Here is a 15,770-nt window from a genome sequence, read left to right as displayed (position 1 = left end):
GATTTACTGGGGACATGGAATGGTACTGCCCCTGTCTGTGGGGCTGGGGGTTTGTTGGGGTCACGGAAGGGTACTGCCCCTGTCTGAAGGGGTGAGAGTGACTGGGGACAGGGAAGGGTACTGCCCCTGTCTGAGGGGGTGGGGGTTTGTTGGGGTCACGGAAGGGTACTGCCCCTGTCTGACGGGGTGGGGGTGACTGGGGTCAGGGAAGGGTACTGCCCCTGTCTGAGGGGGTAGGGCGTTTGTTGGGGTCATGGAAGGGTACTGCTCCTGTCTGAGGCGGTGGGGGTTCACTGGGGACACGGAAGGGTACTACCCCTGTCTGAGGGGTTGGTGGGCTTACTGGGGACACGGAAGGGTACTGCCCCTGTCTGAGGGGGGTGGGGGTGACCGGTGACAGGGAAGGGTACTGCCCCTGTCTGAGGGGGTGGGGGTGACTGGGGACACAGAAGGGTACTGCCCCTGTCTGAGGGGGTGGGGGTGGCTGGGGACAGGGAATGGTACTGCCCCTGTCTGTGGGGCTGGGGGTTTGTTGGGGTCACGGAAGGGTACTGCCCCTGTCTGAAGGGGTGAGAGTGACTGGGGACAGGGAAGGGTACTGCCCCTGTCTGAGGGGGTGGGGGTGACTGGGGTCACGGAAGGGTGCTGCCCCTGTCTGAGGGGGTGGGGGTGACTGGGGATAGGGAAGGGTACTGCCCCTGTCTGAGGGGGTGGGGGTGACTGGGGACTAGGATGGGTACTGCTCTGTCTTGGGGGGGTGGGGGTGACTGGGGATAGGGAAGTGTACTGCCCCTGTCTGAGGGAGTGAGGGTGACGGGTGACAGGGAAGGGTACTGCCCTTGTCTGAGGGGGTGGGGGTAACTGGGGACACGGAAGGGTACTGCCCCTGTCTGAGGGGGTGGGGGTGACTGGGGACACAGAAGGGTACTGCCCCTGTCTGAGGGGGTGGGTGTGACTGGGGACAGGGAAGGGTACTGCCCCTGTCTGAGGGGGTGGGGGTGACGGGTGACAGGGAAGGGTACTGCCCCTGTCTGAGGGGGTGGGGGTTTACTGGGGACAGGGAAGGGTGCTGCCCCTGTCTGAGGGGGTGGGGGTGAAGGGTACTGCCCCTGTCTGTGGGGGTGGGGGTTTACTGGGGACAGAGAAGGGTACTGCCCCTGTCTGAGGGGGTGGGGGTTTGTGTGGTCACGGAAGGGTATTGCCCCTGTCTGAAGGGGTGGGGATGGCTGGTGACAGGGAAGGGTACTGCCCCTGTCTGAGGGGGTGGGGGTTTACTGGGGACACGATTGGGTACTGCCCCTGTCTGAGGGGGTGGGGGTGACGGGGGACAGGGAAGGGTACTGCCCCTGTCTGAGGGGGTGGGGGTTTACTGGGGACAGGGAAGGGTACTGCCCCTGTCTGAGGGGGTGGGGGGTGACGGGGGGACCGGGAAGGGTACTGCCCCTGTCTGAGGGGGTGGGGGTTTACTGGGGACAGGGAAGGGTACTGCCCCTGTCTGAGGGGGTGGGGGTGACGGGGGACAGGGAAGGGTACTGCCCCTGTCTGAGGGGGGGGGTTTACTGGGGACACGATTGGGTACCGCCCCTGTCTGAGGGGGTGGGGGTGACTGGGGACAGGGAAGGGTACTGCCCCTGTCTGAGGGGGTGGGGGTTTACTGGGGACAGGGAAGGGTGCTGCCCCTGTCTGAGGGGGTGAGGGTGACTGGGGTCAGGGAAGGGTACTGCCCCTGTCTGAGGGGGTAGGGCGTTTGTTGGGGTCATGGAAGGGTACTGCTCCTGTCTGAGGCGGTGGGGGTTTACTGGGGACACGGAAGGGTACTACCCCTGTCTGAGGGGGTGGGGGGCTTACTGGGGACACGGAAGGGTACTGCCCCTGTCTGAGGGGGGTGGGGGTGACTGGTGACAGGGAAGGGTACTGCCCCTGTCTGAGGGGGTGGAGGTGTCTGAGGACAGGTAAGGATAGTGCTCCTGTCTGTGGGGGTGGGGATTTACTGGGGACATGGAATGGTACTGCCCCTGTCTGTGGGGCTGGGGGTTTGTTGGGGTCACGGAAGGGTACTGCCCCTGTCTGAAGGGGTGGGGGTGACTGGGGACAGGGTAGGGTACTGAGGGAGCTGAGGGGGTGGGGGTGACTGGGAACACGGCACCTGACCCAGTGCAGAGATGGTCGTGATGCGGATGTGTGGCTTGCTTTGCAGAGACATCCTGCAGAAAGGGGGGTCTGCCGTGGATGCCGCCATTGCGACTCTGCTCTGCAGTTCCCTCGTCCACCCCCAGAGTCTGGGCATCGGCGGAGGGTCAATCTACACCATTTACGATGCAACAAAAGGTGACTCACTTCAGCTTCGTCCAGAGGGGCTGTGTAAAAGAGGGGCCGCGATCGGGGTGCCTGTCCATTTCCTGTTTAGTCTGAACTACAGATGTGCTTCAGCTTGGGGCCGCTGATGATAATGTCGTTCCCCAGGTTGTGACCACAACTGAAGAGTTTCCACCTCCGAGATTCTGAATTCACTGACAATAAACCCTCTGGGGTTGGGTGGCTTGGGTCATGCAGGTTAGCAGGGAGCCGGAGAGTGGGATCGTGCTTCTGGTTACTCTGAACTCCCCTGTGTGTAATTATCCTGTTACTGTCGGTTACGCTTCTGAGTTGTAAGTTACAGCACTCACCATTACACTCACTGTACAGAGCCCACTGTCTCTCTCACGGCAGAGCACACAATGTCTATTCACAATAGAGCACACACAGTCTCTCTCACGGCAGAGCACACACTGTCTCTCTCACAGTAGAGTACACACTGTCTACTCGCAGTAGAGCACACACTGTCTCACTCACAATAGAGCACACACTGTATCTCTCACAGTAGAGCACACACTGTCTCTCTCACAGTAGAGCACACTCTGTCTCTCTCACAGTAGAGCACACACTGTCTACTCACAGTGGAGCACACACTGTCTCTCTCAAAGTAGAGCATACACTGTCTCTCTCACAGTTGAGCATAGACTGTCTCTCTCACAGTAGAGCATACACTGTCTCTCTCACAGTAGAGCACACACTGTTCACTCACAGCAGGGCACACACTGATTCTCCCACAGTAGAGCACACATTGTCTCTCTCACAGTAGAGGACACACTGTCTCTCTCACAGTAGAGGACACACTGTCTCTCTCACAGTAGAGCACATAGTGTCTCCCACAGTAGAGCACACACTGCCTCTCTCACAGTAGAGCCCAAACTGTCTCTCTCACAGTAGAGCACACAATGTGTATTCACAGTAGAGCACAGACTGTCTCTCTCACTGTAGAGCATACAGTCTCCTCACAGTAGAGCACACACTGTCCTTCTCACAGCAGAGCACACACTGTCTCTCTCACAGTAGAGCACACACTCTCTCTCTCACAGTAGAGCACACTCTGTCTCTCTCACAGTAGAGCACACTCTGTCTCTCCCACAGTAGAGCACACACTGTCTACTCACAGTAGAGCACACACTGTCTACTCACAGTGGAGCACACACTGTCTCTCTCACAGTAGAGCATACACTGTCTCTCTCACAGTTGAGCATAGACTGTCTCTCTCACAGTAGAGCATACACTGTCTCTCTCACAGTAGAGCACACACTGTCCACTCACAGCAGGGCACACACTGATTCTCCCACAGTAGAGCACACATTGTCTCTCTCACAGTAGAGGACACACTGTCTCTCTCACAGTAGAGCACATAGTGTCTCTCACAGTAGAGCACACACTGCCTCTCTCACAGTAGAGCCCAAACTGTCTCTCTCACAGTAGAGCACACAATGTGTATTCACAGTAGAGCACAGACTATCTCTCTCACTGTAGAGCACACAGTCTCCTCACAGTAGAGCACACACTGTCTCTCTCTCACATTAGAGCACACACTGCCTACTCACAGTAGAGCACACACTGTCTCACTCACAGTAGAGCACACACTGTCTCACTCACAGTGGAGCACACACTGTCTCTCTCACCGTAGAGCACACACTGTCTCTCTCACAGTAGAGCACACTCTGTCTCTCACAGTAGAGCACACACTGTCTCTTTCACAGTACAGCACACACTGTCTCTTTCACAGCAAAGCACACACTGTCTTTCTCACAGTAGAGCACACACTGTCTCTCTCACAGTAGAGCACACACTCTCTCTCCCACAGTAGAGCACACTCTGTCTCTCTCACAGAGGAGCACACACTGCCTAACTCACTGTAGAGCACACACAGTCTCTCTCACAGTCGAGCACACACTCTCTCACAGCAGAGCACACACTCTCTCTCTCACAGCAGAGCACACACTGCCTCTCGCACAGTAGAGCACACACTGTCAATTCACAGTAGAGCACACTCTGTCTCTGTCACAGTAGAGCACACACTGTCTCTCTCACAGTAGAGCACACACTGTCTCTCACCGTAGAGCACACACTCTCTCTCTCACAGCAGAGCACAGACTGCCTCTTGCACAGTAGAGTACACACTGTTAATTCACAGTAGAGCACACACTGTCTCTTTCACAGTAGAGTACACACTGTCTTTCTCACAGTAGAGCACACACTGTCTCTCTCACAGTAGAGCACACACTGTCTCTCTCACAGTAGAGCACAGCCTGTCTCTCTCACAGTAGAGGACACACTGTCTCTCTCACAGTAGAGCACATAGTGTCTCCCACAGTAGAGCACACACTGCCTCTCTCACAGTAGAGCCAAACTGTCTCTCTCACAGTAGAGCACACAATGTGTATTCACAGTAGAGCACAGACTGTCTCTCTCACTGTAGAGCATACAGTCTCCTCACAGTAGAGCACACACTGTCCTTCTCACAGCAGAGCACACACTGTCTCTCTCACAGTAGAGCACACACTGTCTCTCTCACAGTAGAGCACACTCTGTCTCTCTCACAGTAGAGCACATTCTGTCTCTCCCACAGTAGAGCACACACTGTCTACTCACAGTAGAGCACACACTGTCTCTCTCACAGTAGAGCATACACTGTCTCTCTCACAGTTGAGCATAGACTGTCTCTCTCACAGTAGAGTATACACTGTCTCTCTCACAGTAGAGCACACACTATCCACTCACAGCAGGGCACACACTGATTCTCCCACAGTAGAGCACACATTGTCTCTCTCACAGTAGAGGACACACTGTCTCTCTCACATTAGAGCACATAGTGTCTCTCACAGTAGAGCACACACTGCCTCTCTCACAGTAGAGCCCAAACTGTCTCTCTCACAGTAGAGCACACAATGTGTATTCACAGTAGAGCACAGACTGTCTCTCTCACTGTAGAGCACACAGTCTCCTCACAGTAGAGCACACACTGTCCTTCTCACAGCAGAGCACACACTCTCTCGAACAGTAGAGCACACACTGTCTCTCTCTCACAGTAGAGCACACACTGCCTACTCACAGTAGAGCACACACTGTCTCATTCACAGTAGAGCACACACTGTCTCACTCACAGTAGAGCACACACTGCCTACTCACAGTAGAGCACACACTGTCTCTCTCACAGTAGAGCACACACTGTCTCTCTCACAGTAGAGCACACTCTGTCTCTCACAGTAGAGCACACACTGTCTCTTTCACAGTACAGCACACACTGTCTCTTTCACAGCAAAGCACACACTGTCTTTCTCACAGTAGAGCACACACTGTCTCTCTCACAGTAGAGCACACACTCTCTCTCCCACAGTAGAGCACACTCTGTCTCTCTCACAGAGGAGCACACACTGCCTACTCACTGTAGAGCACACACAGTCTCTCTCACAGTCGAGCACACACTCTCTCACAGCAGAGCACACACTCTCTCTCACAGCAGAGCACACACTGCCTCTCGCACAGTAGAGCACACACTGTCAATTCACAGTAGAGCACACTCTGTCTCTGTCACAGTAGAGCACACACTGTTTCTCTCACAGTAGAGCACACACTGTCTCTCACCGTAGAGCACACACTCTCTCTCTCACAGCAGAGCACAGACTGCCTCTTGCACAGTAGAGCACACACTGTTAATTCACAGTAGAGCACACACTGTCTCTTTCACAGTACAGTACACACTGTCTTTCTCACAGTAGAGCACACACTGTCTCTCTCACAGTAGAGCATAGGCTGTCTCTCTCACAGTAGAGCATAGGCTGTCTCTCTCACAGTAGAGCATAGGCTGTCTCTCTCACAGTAGAGAAAACACTTTCTCTCTCACAGTAGAGCACACACTGTCTCTCTCACAGTAGAGCACACTCTGCCTCTCTCACAGCAGAGCACACACTGTCTCTCTCAGTAGAGCACACACTGTCTCTCTCACAGTAGCGCACACTCTGTCTCTCTCACAGTAGCGCACACTCTCTTTCTCTCACAGTAGAGCAAACACTGCCTATTCACAGTAGAGCACACACTGCCTCTCTCACAGTAGAGCACACACTCTCTCTCTCACGGTAGAGCACAGTCCATTCACCGCAAGGAACACACTGTCTCTCTCACAGTAGGGCACACACTGCCTATTCACAGTAGAGCACACACTATCTCTCTCACAGCAGAGCACACACTCTCTCTCTCACAGCAGAGCACACACTGCCTCTGGCACAGTAGAGCACACACTGTCAATTCACAGTAGAGCACACACTGTCTCTCTCACAGTAGAGCACACACCTGCCTACTCACAGTAGAGCACACTCTGTCTCTGTCACAGTAGAGCACACACTCTCTCTCTCACAGCAGAGCACACACTGCCTCTCGCACAGTAGAGCACACACTGTTAATTCACAGTAGAGCACACACTGTCTCTCTCACAGTAGAGCACACTGTCTCTCTCACAGTAGCGCACACTCTCTTTCTCTCACAGTAGAGCAAACACTGCCTATTCACAGTAGAGCACACACTGCCTCTCTCACAGTAGAGCACACACTCTCTCTCTCACGGTAGAGCACAGTCCATTCACCGCAAGGAACACACTGTCTCTCTCACAGTAGGGCACACACTGCCTATTCACAGTAGAGCACACACTATCTCTCTCACAGCAGAGCACACACTCTCTCTCTCACAGCAGAGCACACACTGCCTCTGGCACAGTAGAGCACACACTGTCAATTCACAGTAGAGCACACACTGTCTCTCTCACAGTAGAGCACACACTGCCTACTCACAGTAGAGCACACTCTGTCTCTGTCACAGTAGAGCACACACTCTCTCTCTCACAGCAGAGCACACACTGCCTCTCGCACAGTAGAGCACACACTGTTAATTCACAGTAGAGCACACACTGTCTCTCTCACAGTAGAGCACACTGTCTCTCTCACAGTAGCGCACACTCTCTTTCTCTCACAGTAGAGCAAACACTGTCTATTCACAGTAGAGCACACACTGCCTCTCTCACAGTAGAGCACACACTCTCTCTCTCACGGTAGAGCACAGTCCATTCACCGCAAGGAACACACTGTCTCTCTCACATTAGAGCACACACTGTCTCTCTCACAGTAGAGCACACACTGCCTCTGGCACAGTAGAGCACACACTGTCAATTCACAGTAGAGCACACACTGTCTCTCTCACAGTAGAGCACACACTGCCTACTCACAGTAGAGCACACTCTGTCTCTGTCACAGTAGAGCACACACTCTCTCTCTCACAGCAGAGCACACACTGCCTCTCGCACAGTAGAGCACACACTGTTAATTCACAGTAGAGCACACACTGTCTCTCTCACAGTAGAGCACACTGTCTCTGTCACAGTAGAGCACACTCTGTCTCTGTCACAGTAGAGCACACACTGTCTCTCTCACAGTAGAGCACACACTGTCTCTCTCACAGTAGAGCACACACTGTCTCTTTCACAGTAGAGTACACATTGTCTTTCTCACAGTAGAGCACACACTGTCTCTCTCAAAGTAGAGCACACACTGTCTCTCTCAAAGTAGAGCACCCACTGTCTACTCACAGTAGAGCACACACTGACTCTCACAGTAGACCACACACTGTCTACTTACAGTAGGGCAGACTCTGTCTCTTTCACAGTAGAGCACACTCTGTATCTCTCAGTAGAGCACACGCTGTCTCTCTCACAGTAGAGCACACACTGTCTCTCTCACAGTAGAGCACACACTGCCTACTCATAGTAGAGCACACACTGTCTGTCGCACAGTAGAGCACAATCTGTCTCTCTCACAGTAGAGCACACACTCTCTCTCCCACAGTAGAGCACACACTGTCTCTCTCACAGTAGAGCACACTCTGTCTCTCTCACAGTAGAGCACACTCTGCCTCTCTCACAGTAGCGCACACTCTGTCTCTCTCACAGCAGAGCACACACTGTCTCTCTCAGTAGAGCACACTGTCTCTCTCACAGCAGAGCACACACTGCCTACTCACAGTAGAGCACACACTGTCTCTCTCACAGTAGAGCACACACTGCCTACTCACAGTAGAGCACACACTGACTCTCACAGTAGAGCACACACTGTCTATCGCACAGTAGAGCACACTCTGTCTCTCTCACAGTAGCGCACACTCTCTCTCTCTCACAGTAGAGCAAACACTGCCTATTCACAGTAGAGCACACACTGTCTCTCTCACAGTAGAGCACACAATCTGTCTCTCACGGTAGCACAGACTGTCCATTCACCGCAAGGAACACACTGTCCAGTCACAGTAGAGGACACATTGTCTCTCCCACAGTAGAGCACACACTGTCTCTCTCACGGTAGAGCACAGACTGTCTCTCACAGTAGAGCACACACTGTCTCTCTCACAGTAGAGCACACACTGTCTCTCTCACGGTAGAGCACACACTGTCCATTCACAGCAAGGAACACACTGTCCACTCACAGTAGAGGACACATTGTCTCTCCCACAGTAGAGCACACACTGTCTCTCTCATAGTAGAGCACACTCTGTCTCTCTCACAGTACAGCACACAATGTCTACTCACAGTAGAGCACACTCTGTCTCTCTCCCAGTAGAGCACACACTGTCTCTCTCACAGTACATCGCACACTGGCTCTCTGAGTGTACCGTGCCCTCTGGCTCTCTCACAGTAGAGCACGCACCGTCTCTGTTACAGTACTGCACACACTGGCTGTCTCACAATACTGCACCCACTGTCCCTCTCACAGTACAGCACCCACCGTCACTCTCACTGTACAGTGCCCACAGACTCTCTCACAGTAGAATACACACTGTCCCCCTTAGAGTACACCTCACACTGTCCTCGTCACTGTCTGTAGAGTGCAGATGTGCTCTTGCACCATCTGTGCGGTGCACTCTGCTTCTTTGTCCTTCTGCACATTGCACATGGACTCTTGCTGACTTACATTGTACACAGACCCTCACTGACTGTACATTGCACATGGACTCTCGCCATCTGTACTTTGCATACGGACTCTAGCTGTCAGTACATTGCACATGGAGTCTCGCTGTCTGTACAGTGCACACCGGCTCTCGCAGTCTTTACATTGCACACGGACTCTTACCGTCTGTACATTGCACACGGACTCTCAGTGTGTGTACATTGCACACGGACGCTCACTGTCTGTACATTGCTCATGGACTCTCGCCATCTGTACATTGCACACGGACTCTCACCGTCTGTACATTGCTCACGGACTCTCGCCGTCTGTACATTGCACACGGACTCTCACCGTCTGTACATTGCACACGGACTCTCACCGTCTGTACATTGCTCATGGACTCTCGCCATCTGTACATTGCACACAGACTCTCACCGTCTGTACATTGCTCACGGACTCTCGCCGTCTGTACATTGGACACGGACTCTCACCGTCTGTACATTGCACACGGACTCTCGCCGTCTGTACATTGCACACGGACTCTCAGTGTGTGTACATTGCACACGGACGCTCACCGTCTGTACATTGCTCACGGACTCTCAGTGTGTGTACATTGCACACGGACGCTCACCGTCTGTACATTGCTCATGGACTCTTGCCGTCTGTACATTGCACACGGACTCTCACCGTCTGTACATTGCTCACGGACTCTCGCCGTCTGTACATTGCACACGGACTCTCGCCGTCTGTACAGTGCACACGGACTCTTGCCGTCTGTACATTGCACACGGACTCTCGCCGCCTGTAAATTGCACATGGGCTCTCATCGTCTGTACAGTGCACATGGGCTCTCGCCGTCTGCACAGTGCACACGGACTCTCACCGTCTGTACATTGCACATGGACTCTCGCCGTCTGTACATTAGACACGGATTCTCACCGTCTGTACATTGCACACGGACTCTCACTGTCTGTACATTGCACACGGATTCTCACCGTCTGTACATTGCACACGGACTCTCACTGTCTGTACATTGCACACGGACTCTCACCGTTTGTACATTGCACATGGACCCTCGCCATCTGTACTTTGCATACGGACTCTAGCTGTCAGTACATTGCACACGGAGTCTCGCTGTCTGTACAGTGCACACCGGCTCTCGCAGTCTTTACATTGCACACGGACTCTTACCGTCTGTACATTGCACACGGACTCTTAGTGTGTGTACATTGCACACGGACGCTCACCGTCTGTACATTGCTCACGGACTCTCGCCGTCTGTACATTGCACACGGACTCTCGCCGTCTGTACATTGCTCACGGACTCTCGCCGTCTGTACATTGCACACGGACTCTCCCCGTCTGTACATTGCTCATGGACTCTCACCGTCTGTACATTGCACACGGACTCTCACCGTCTGTACATTGCTCATGGACTCTCGCCATCTGTACATTGCACACAGACTCTCACCATCTGTACATTGCTCACGGACTCTCGCCGTCTGTACATTGCACACGGACTCTCACCGTCTGTACATTGCACACGGACTCTCGCCGTCTGTACATTGCACACGGACTCTCAGTGTGTGTACGTTGCACACGGACGCTCACCGTCTGTACATTGCTCATGGACTCTTGCCGTCTGTACATTGCACACGGACTCTCGCCGTCTGTACAGTGCACACTGACTCTTGCCGTCTGTACATTGCACACGGACTCTCGCCGCCTGTAAATTGCACATGGGCTCTCATCGTCTGTACAGTGCACATGGACTCTCGCCGTCTGTACAGTGCACACGGACTCTCACCGTCTGTACATTGCACATGGACTCTCGCCGTCTGTACATTAGACACGGATTCTCACCGTCTGTACATTGCACACAGACTCTCACTGTCTGTACATTGCACATGGGCACTCGCTGAATGCACATTGCACATGGACTCTCACCGTCTGTACATTGCACACGGACTCTCGCCGTCTGTAAATTGCACATGGGCTCTCACCGTCTGTACATTGCACACGGACTGTCACCATCTGTACATTGCACACGGACTCTCACCGTCTGTATATTACACACGGACTCTCACCGTCTGTACATTGCACACGGACTCTCACCGTTTGTACATTGCACACGGACTCTCACCGTCTGTACATTGCACACGGGCACTCGCTGTCTGTACATTGCACATGGACTCTCACTGTCTGTACATTGCACACGGGCACTCGCTGTCTGTACATTGCACATGGACTCTTGCTGACTGTACATTGCACACGGACTCTCACCATCTGTAGATTGCACATGGATTCTCGCTGTCTGTAAAGTGCACAAGGACTAACGCCGTCTGTACATTGCACACGGACTCTCACCGTCTGTACATTGGACATGGAGTCTCACCGTCTGTACATTGCACACGGACTCTTACCGTCTGTACATTGCACATGGACTCTCGCCGTCTGTACATTGCACACGGACTCTCGCCGTCTGTACAGTGCACACGGACTCTCGCCGTCTGTACATTGCACACGGACTCTCGCCGCCTGTAAATTGCACATGGACTCTAACCGTCTGTACATTGCACACGGACTGTCACCGTCTGTAAAGTGCACATGGACTCTCGCCGTCTGTACAGTGCACACGGACTCTCACCGTCTGTACATTGCACATGGACTCTCGCCGTCTGTACATTAGACACGGACTCTCACCGTCTGTACATTGCACACGGACTCTCACCATCTGTACATTGCACACGGACTCTCATCATCTGTACATTGCACACGGACTCTCGCCATCTGTACATTGCACATGGGCTCTCGCATTCTGTACATTTCACACGGACTCTCACCGTCTGTATATTACACACGGACTCTCAGCGTCTGTACATTGCACACGGACTCTCACCGTTTGCACATCGCAAACGGACTCTCACCGTCTGTACATTGCACACGGGCACTCGCTGTCTGTACATTGCACATGGACTCTCGCTGTCTGTACATTGCACACGGGCTCTCACCGTCTGTAGATTGCACATGGATTCTCGCTGTCTGTAAAGTGCACAAGGACTCTCGCCGTCTGTACATTGCACACAGACTCTCACCGTCTGTACAGTGCACACGGACTCTCGCTGTCTGTACATTGCTGATGGACTCTCGCCGTCTGTACATTGCACACGGCCTCTCGCTGTCTGTACATTGCACACGGCCTCTCGCTGTCTGTACATTGCACACCGGCTCTTGCAGTCTGTACAGTGCACACGGACTCTTACCGTCTGTACATTGCACACGGAGTCTCAGTGTGTGTACGTTGCACAAGGACACTCACTGTCTGTACATTGCACATGGACTCTGACCATCTGTACATTGCACACGGACTCTCACCATCTGTACATTGCTCACGGACTCTCGCCGTCTGTACATTGCACATGGGCTCTCACCGTCTGTACATTGGACACGGACACTCACCGTCTGTACATTGCACACGGACTCTCATCGTCTGTACATTGGACACGGACACTCACCGTCTGTACATTGCACACGGACTCTTACCATCTGTACATTGGACACGGACTCTCACCGTCTGTACATTGCACACGGACTCTCGCTGACTGTACATCGCACATAGACTCTCACCGTCTGTACGTTGCACACGGACTCTTGCTGACTGTACATTGCAAACGGACTCTCGCTGTCTGTACAGTGCACACGTGCTCTCGCTGTCTGTACATTGCACACGGACTCTCGCCGTCTGCACATTGCACATGGGCTCTCGCATTCTGTACATTGCACATGGACTCTCACCGTCTGTACATTGCTCACGGACTCTCGCATTCTGTACATTGCACACGGACTCTCGCCGCCTGTAAATTGCACACGGGCTCTCACCGTCTGTACATTGCACATGGACTGTCACCGTCTGTACAGTGCACATGACCTCTCGCCGCCTGTACAGTGCACACAGACTCTCACCGTCTGTACATTGCTCACGGACTCTCGCCGTCTGTACATTGCACACGGACTCTCACCATCTGTACATTGCTCATGGACTCTCGCCGTCTGTACATTGCACATGGAATCTCGTCGCCTGTAAATTGCACATGGGCTCTCACCGTCTGTATATTACACACGGACTCTCACTGTCTGTACATTGCACACGGACTCTCGCCGTCTGTACATTAGACATGGACTCTCACTGTCTGTACATTGCACATGGACTCTCACCGTCTGTACATTGCACACGGGCACTCGCTGTCTGTACATTGCACATGGACTCTTGCTGACTGTACACTGCACACGGACTCTCACCATCTGTACAGTGTACACCGACTATCGCTGACTATATATTGCACATGGACTCTCGCTGTCTGTACATTGCACACGGGCTCTCGCCGTCTGTACATTGTACATGGGCTCTTGCTGTCTGTACATTGCAGACAGGCTCTCGCCGTCTCTAGATTGCACACAGACTCTCGCCGTCTGTACATTGGACACGGACTCTCGCCGTCTGTACATTGCACACGGGCTCTCGCTGCCTGTACATTGCACACGGACTCTTGCTGACTATACAGTGCACATGGACTCTCGCTGACTGTACATTGCACACGGACTCTCGTTGTCTGTACAGTGTACACGTGCTCTCGCTGTCTGTACATTGCACACGTGCTCTCACTGACTGTACATTGCACATGGACTCTCACCCTCTGTATATAGCACACGGACTCTTGCTGACTGTACATTGCACATGGACTCTCGTTGTCTGTACAGTGTACACGGACTATCGCTGACTGTATATTGCACACGGACTCTCGCTGTCTGTACACTGCACACGGACAATCGCTGTCTGTACATTGCACACGGACTCTCGCTGTCTGTACAGTGCACAGGGGTCTCACTTTCTTTACATTGCACACGGACTCTCGCTGTCTGTACAGTGCACATAGGCTCTCGCCGTCTGTACTTTGCATACGGGCTTTCGTTGTCAGTACATTGCGCACGGACTCCCGCCGACTGTACATTGCACATGCAGTCTCGCCATCTGTACAGTGCTCACGGACTCTCGCTGACTCTACAGTGCACACGGACTCTCACTGTCGGTACATTGCACATGGACTCTCGCCGTCTGTACATTGCACACGGACTCGCGGTGACTGTACATTGCACATGGACTCTCACCGTCTGTACATTGCACACGGACTCGTGCTGACTGTACATTGCACATGGACTCTCACCGTCTGTACATTGCACACGGACTCTCGCCGTCTGCACATTGCACATGGACTGTCACCGTCTGTACAGTGCACATGGACTCTCGCCGTCTGTACATGGCACACGGACTCTCTTCGTCTGTACATTGCACACGGACTCTCGCTGTCTGTACATTACACACGGACTCTCGCTGTCTGTACAGTGCACACAGACTCTCGCCGACTGTACAGTGCACACGGACTCTCGCCGACTGTACAGTGCAGACGGACTCTCACCGTCTGTACATTGCACACGGACTCTCACCGTCTGTACATTGCACATGGACTCTCACCGTCTCTAAATTGCACATGGACTCTCGCCGTCTGTACATTGGACACGGACTCTCGCCGTCTGTACATTGCACACGGACTCTTACCGTCTGTACAGTGCACACGGACTCTCACCGTCTGTACATTGCACATGGACTCATATCGTCTGTACATTGCACACGGACTCTCACTGTCTGTATATTGCACATACACTATCGCGTCTGTACAGTGCACACGGACTCTCGCTGCCTGTACATTGCACACGGACTCTCGCCGTCTGTACATTGCACATGGAATCTCGTCGCCTGTAAATTGCACACGGGCTCTCACCGTCTGTATATTACACATGGACTCTCACTGTCTGTACATTGCACACGGACTCTCGCCGTCTGTACATTAGACACGGACTCTCACTGTCTGTACATTGCACATGGACTCATATCGTCTGTACATTGCACACGGACTCTCACTGTCTGTATATTGCACATACACTATCGCTGTCTGTACATTGCACATGGACTCTCGCTGACTGTACATTGCACACGGACTCTCGTTGTCTGTACAGTGTACACGGACTATCGCTGACTCTATATTGCACACGGACTCTCGCTGTCTGTACAGTGCACACGTGCTCTCGCTGACTGTACATTGCACATGGACTCTCACCCTCTGTATATAGCACACGGACTCTTGCTGACTGTACATTGCACACTGACTCTCGTTGTCTGTACAGTGTACACGGACTATCGCTGACTGTACATTGCACACGGACTCTCACTGTCTGTACAGTGCACACGGACAATCGCTGTCTGTACATTGCACACGGACTCTCGCTGTCTGTACAGTGCACAGGGGTCTCACTTTCTTTACATTGCACACGGACTCTCGCTGTCTGTACAGTGCACTTAAGCTCTCGCCGTCTGTACTTTGCATACGGGCTTTCGTTGTCAGTACATTGCGCACGGACTCCCGCCGA

The 15,770-nt window shown here is 53.1% G+C and overlaps 1 protein-coding gene across 1 annotated transcript in view; it reads left to right on the top strand.

Annotated features, from left to right (window-relative positions):
* The window catches only part of LOC140187873 (glutathione hydrolase 5 proenzyme-like), a 190,659-nt gene that overhangs the window by 36,492 nt on the left and 138,397 nt on the right, over nt 1-15,770 (top strand). The window contains exon 2 of the mRNA XM_072243675.1: nt 2,198-2,328. Within this exon, the coding sequence (XP_072099776.1) occupies nt 2,198-2,328 (131 nt within the window). The remainder of the gene's footprint in view (nt 1-2,197; nt 2,329-15,770) is intronic.

Source organism: Mobula birostris, chromosome 25 (assembly GCF_030028105.1).
Source record: "Mobula birostris isolate sMobBir1 chromosome 25, sMobBir1.hap1, whole genome shotgun sequence".
Classification (NCBI taxonomy): domain Eukaryota; kingdom Metazoa; phylum Chordata; class Chondrichthyes; order Myliobatiformes; family Myliobatidae; genus Mobula; species Mobula birostris.
The sequence above is the reverse complement of the archived record's forward strand: the minus strand, read 5'-3'. Positions and strand labels throughout refer to the sequence as shown.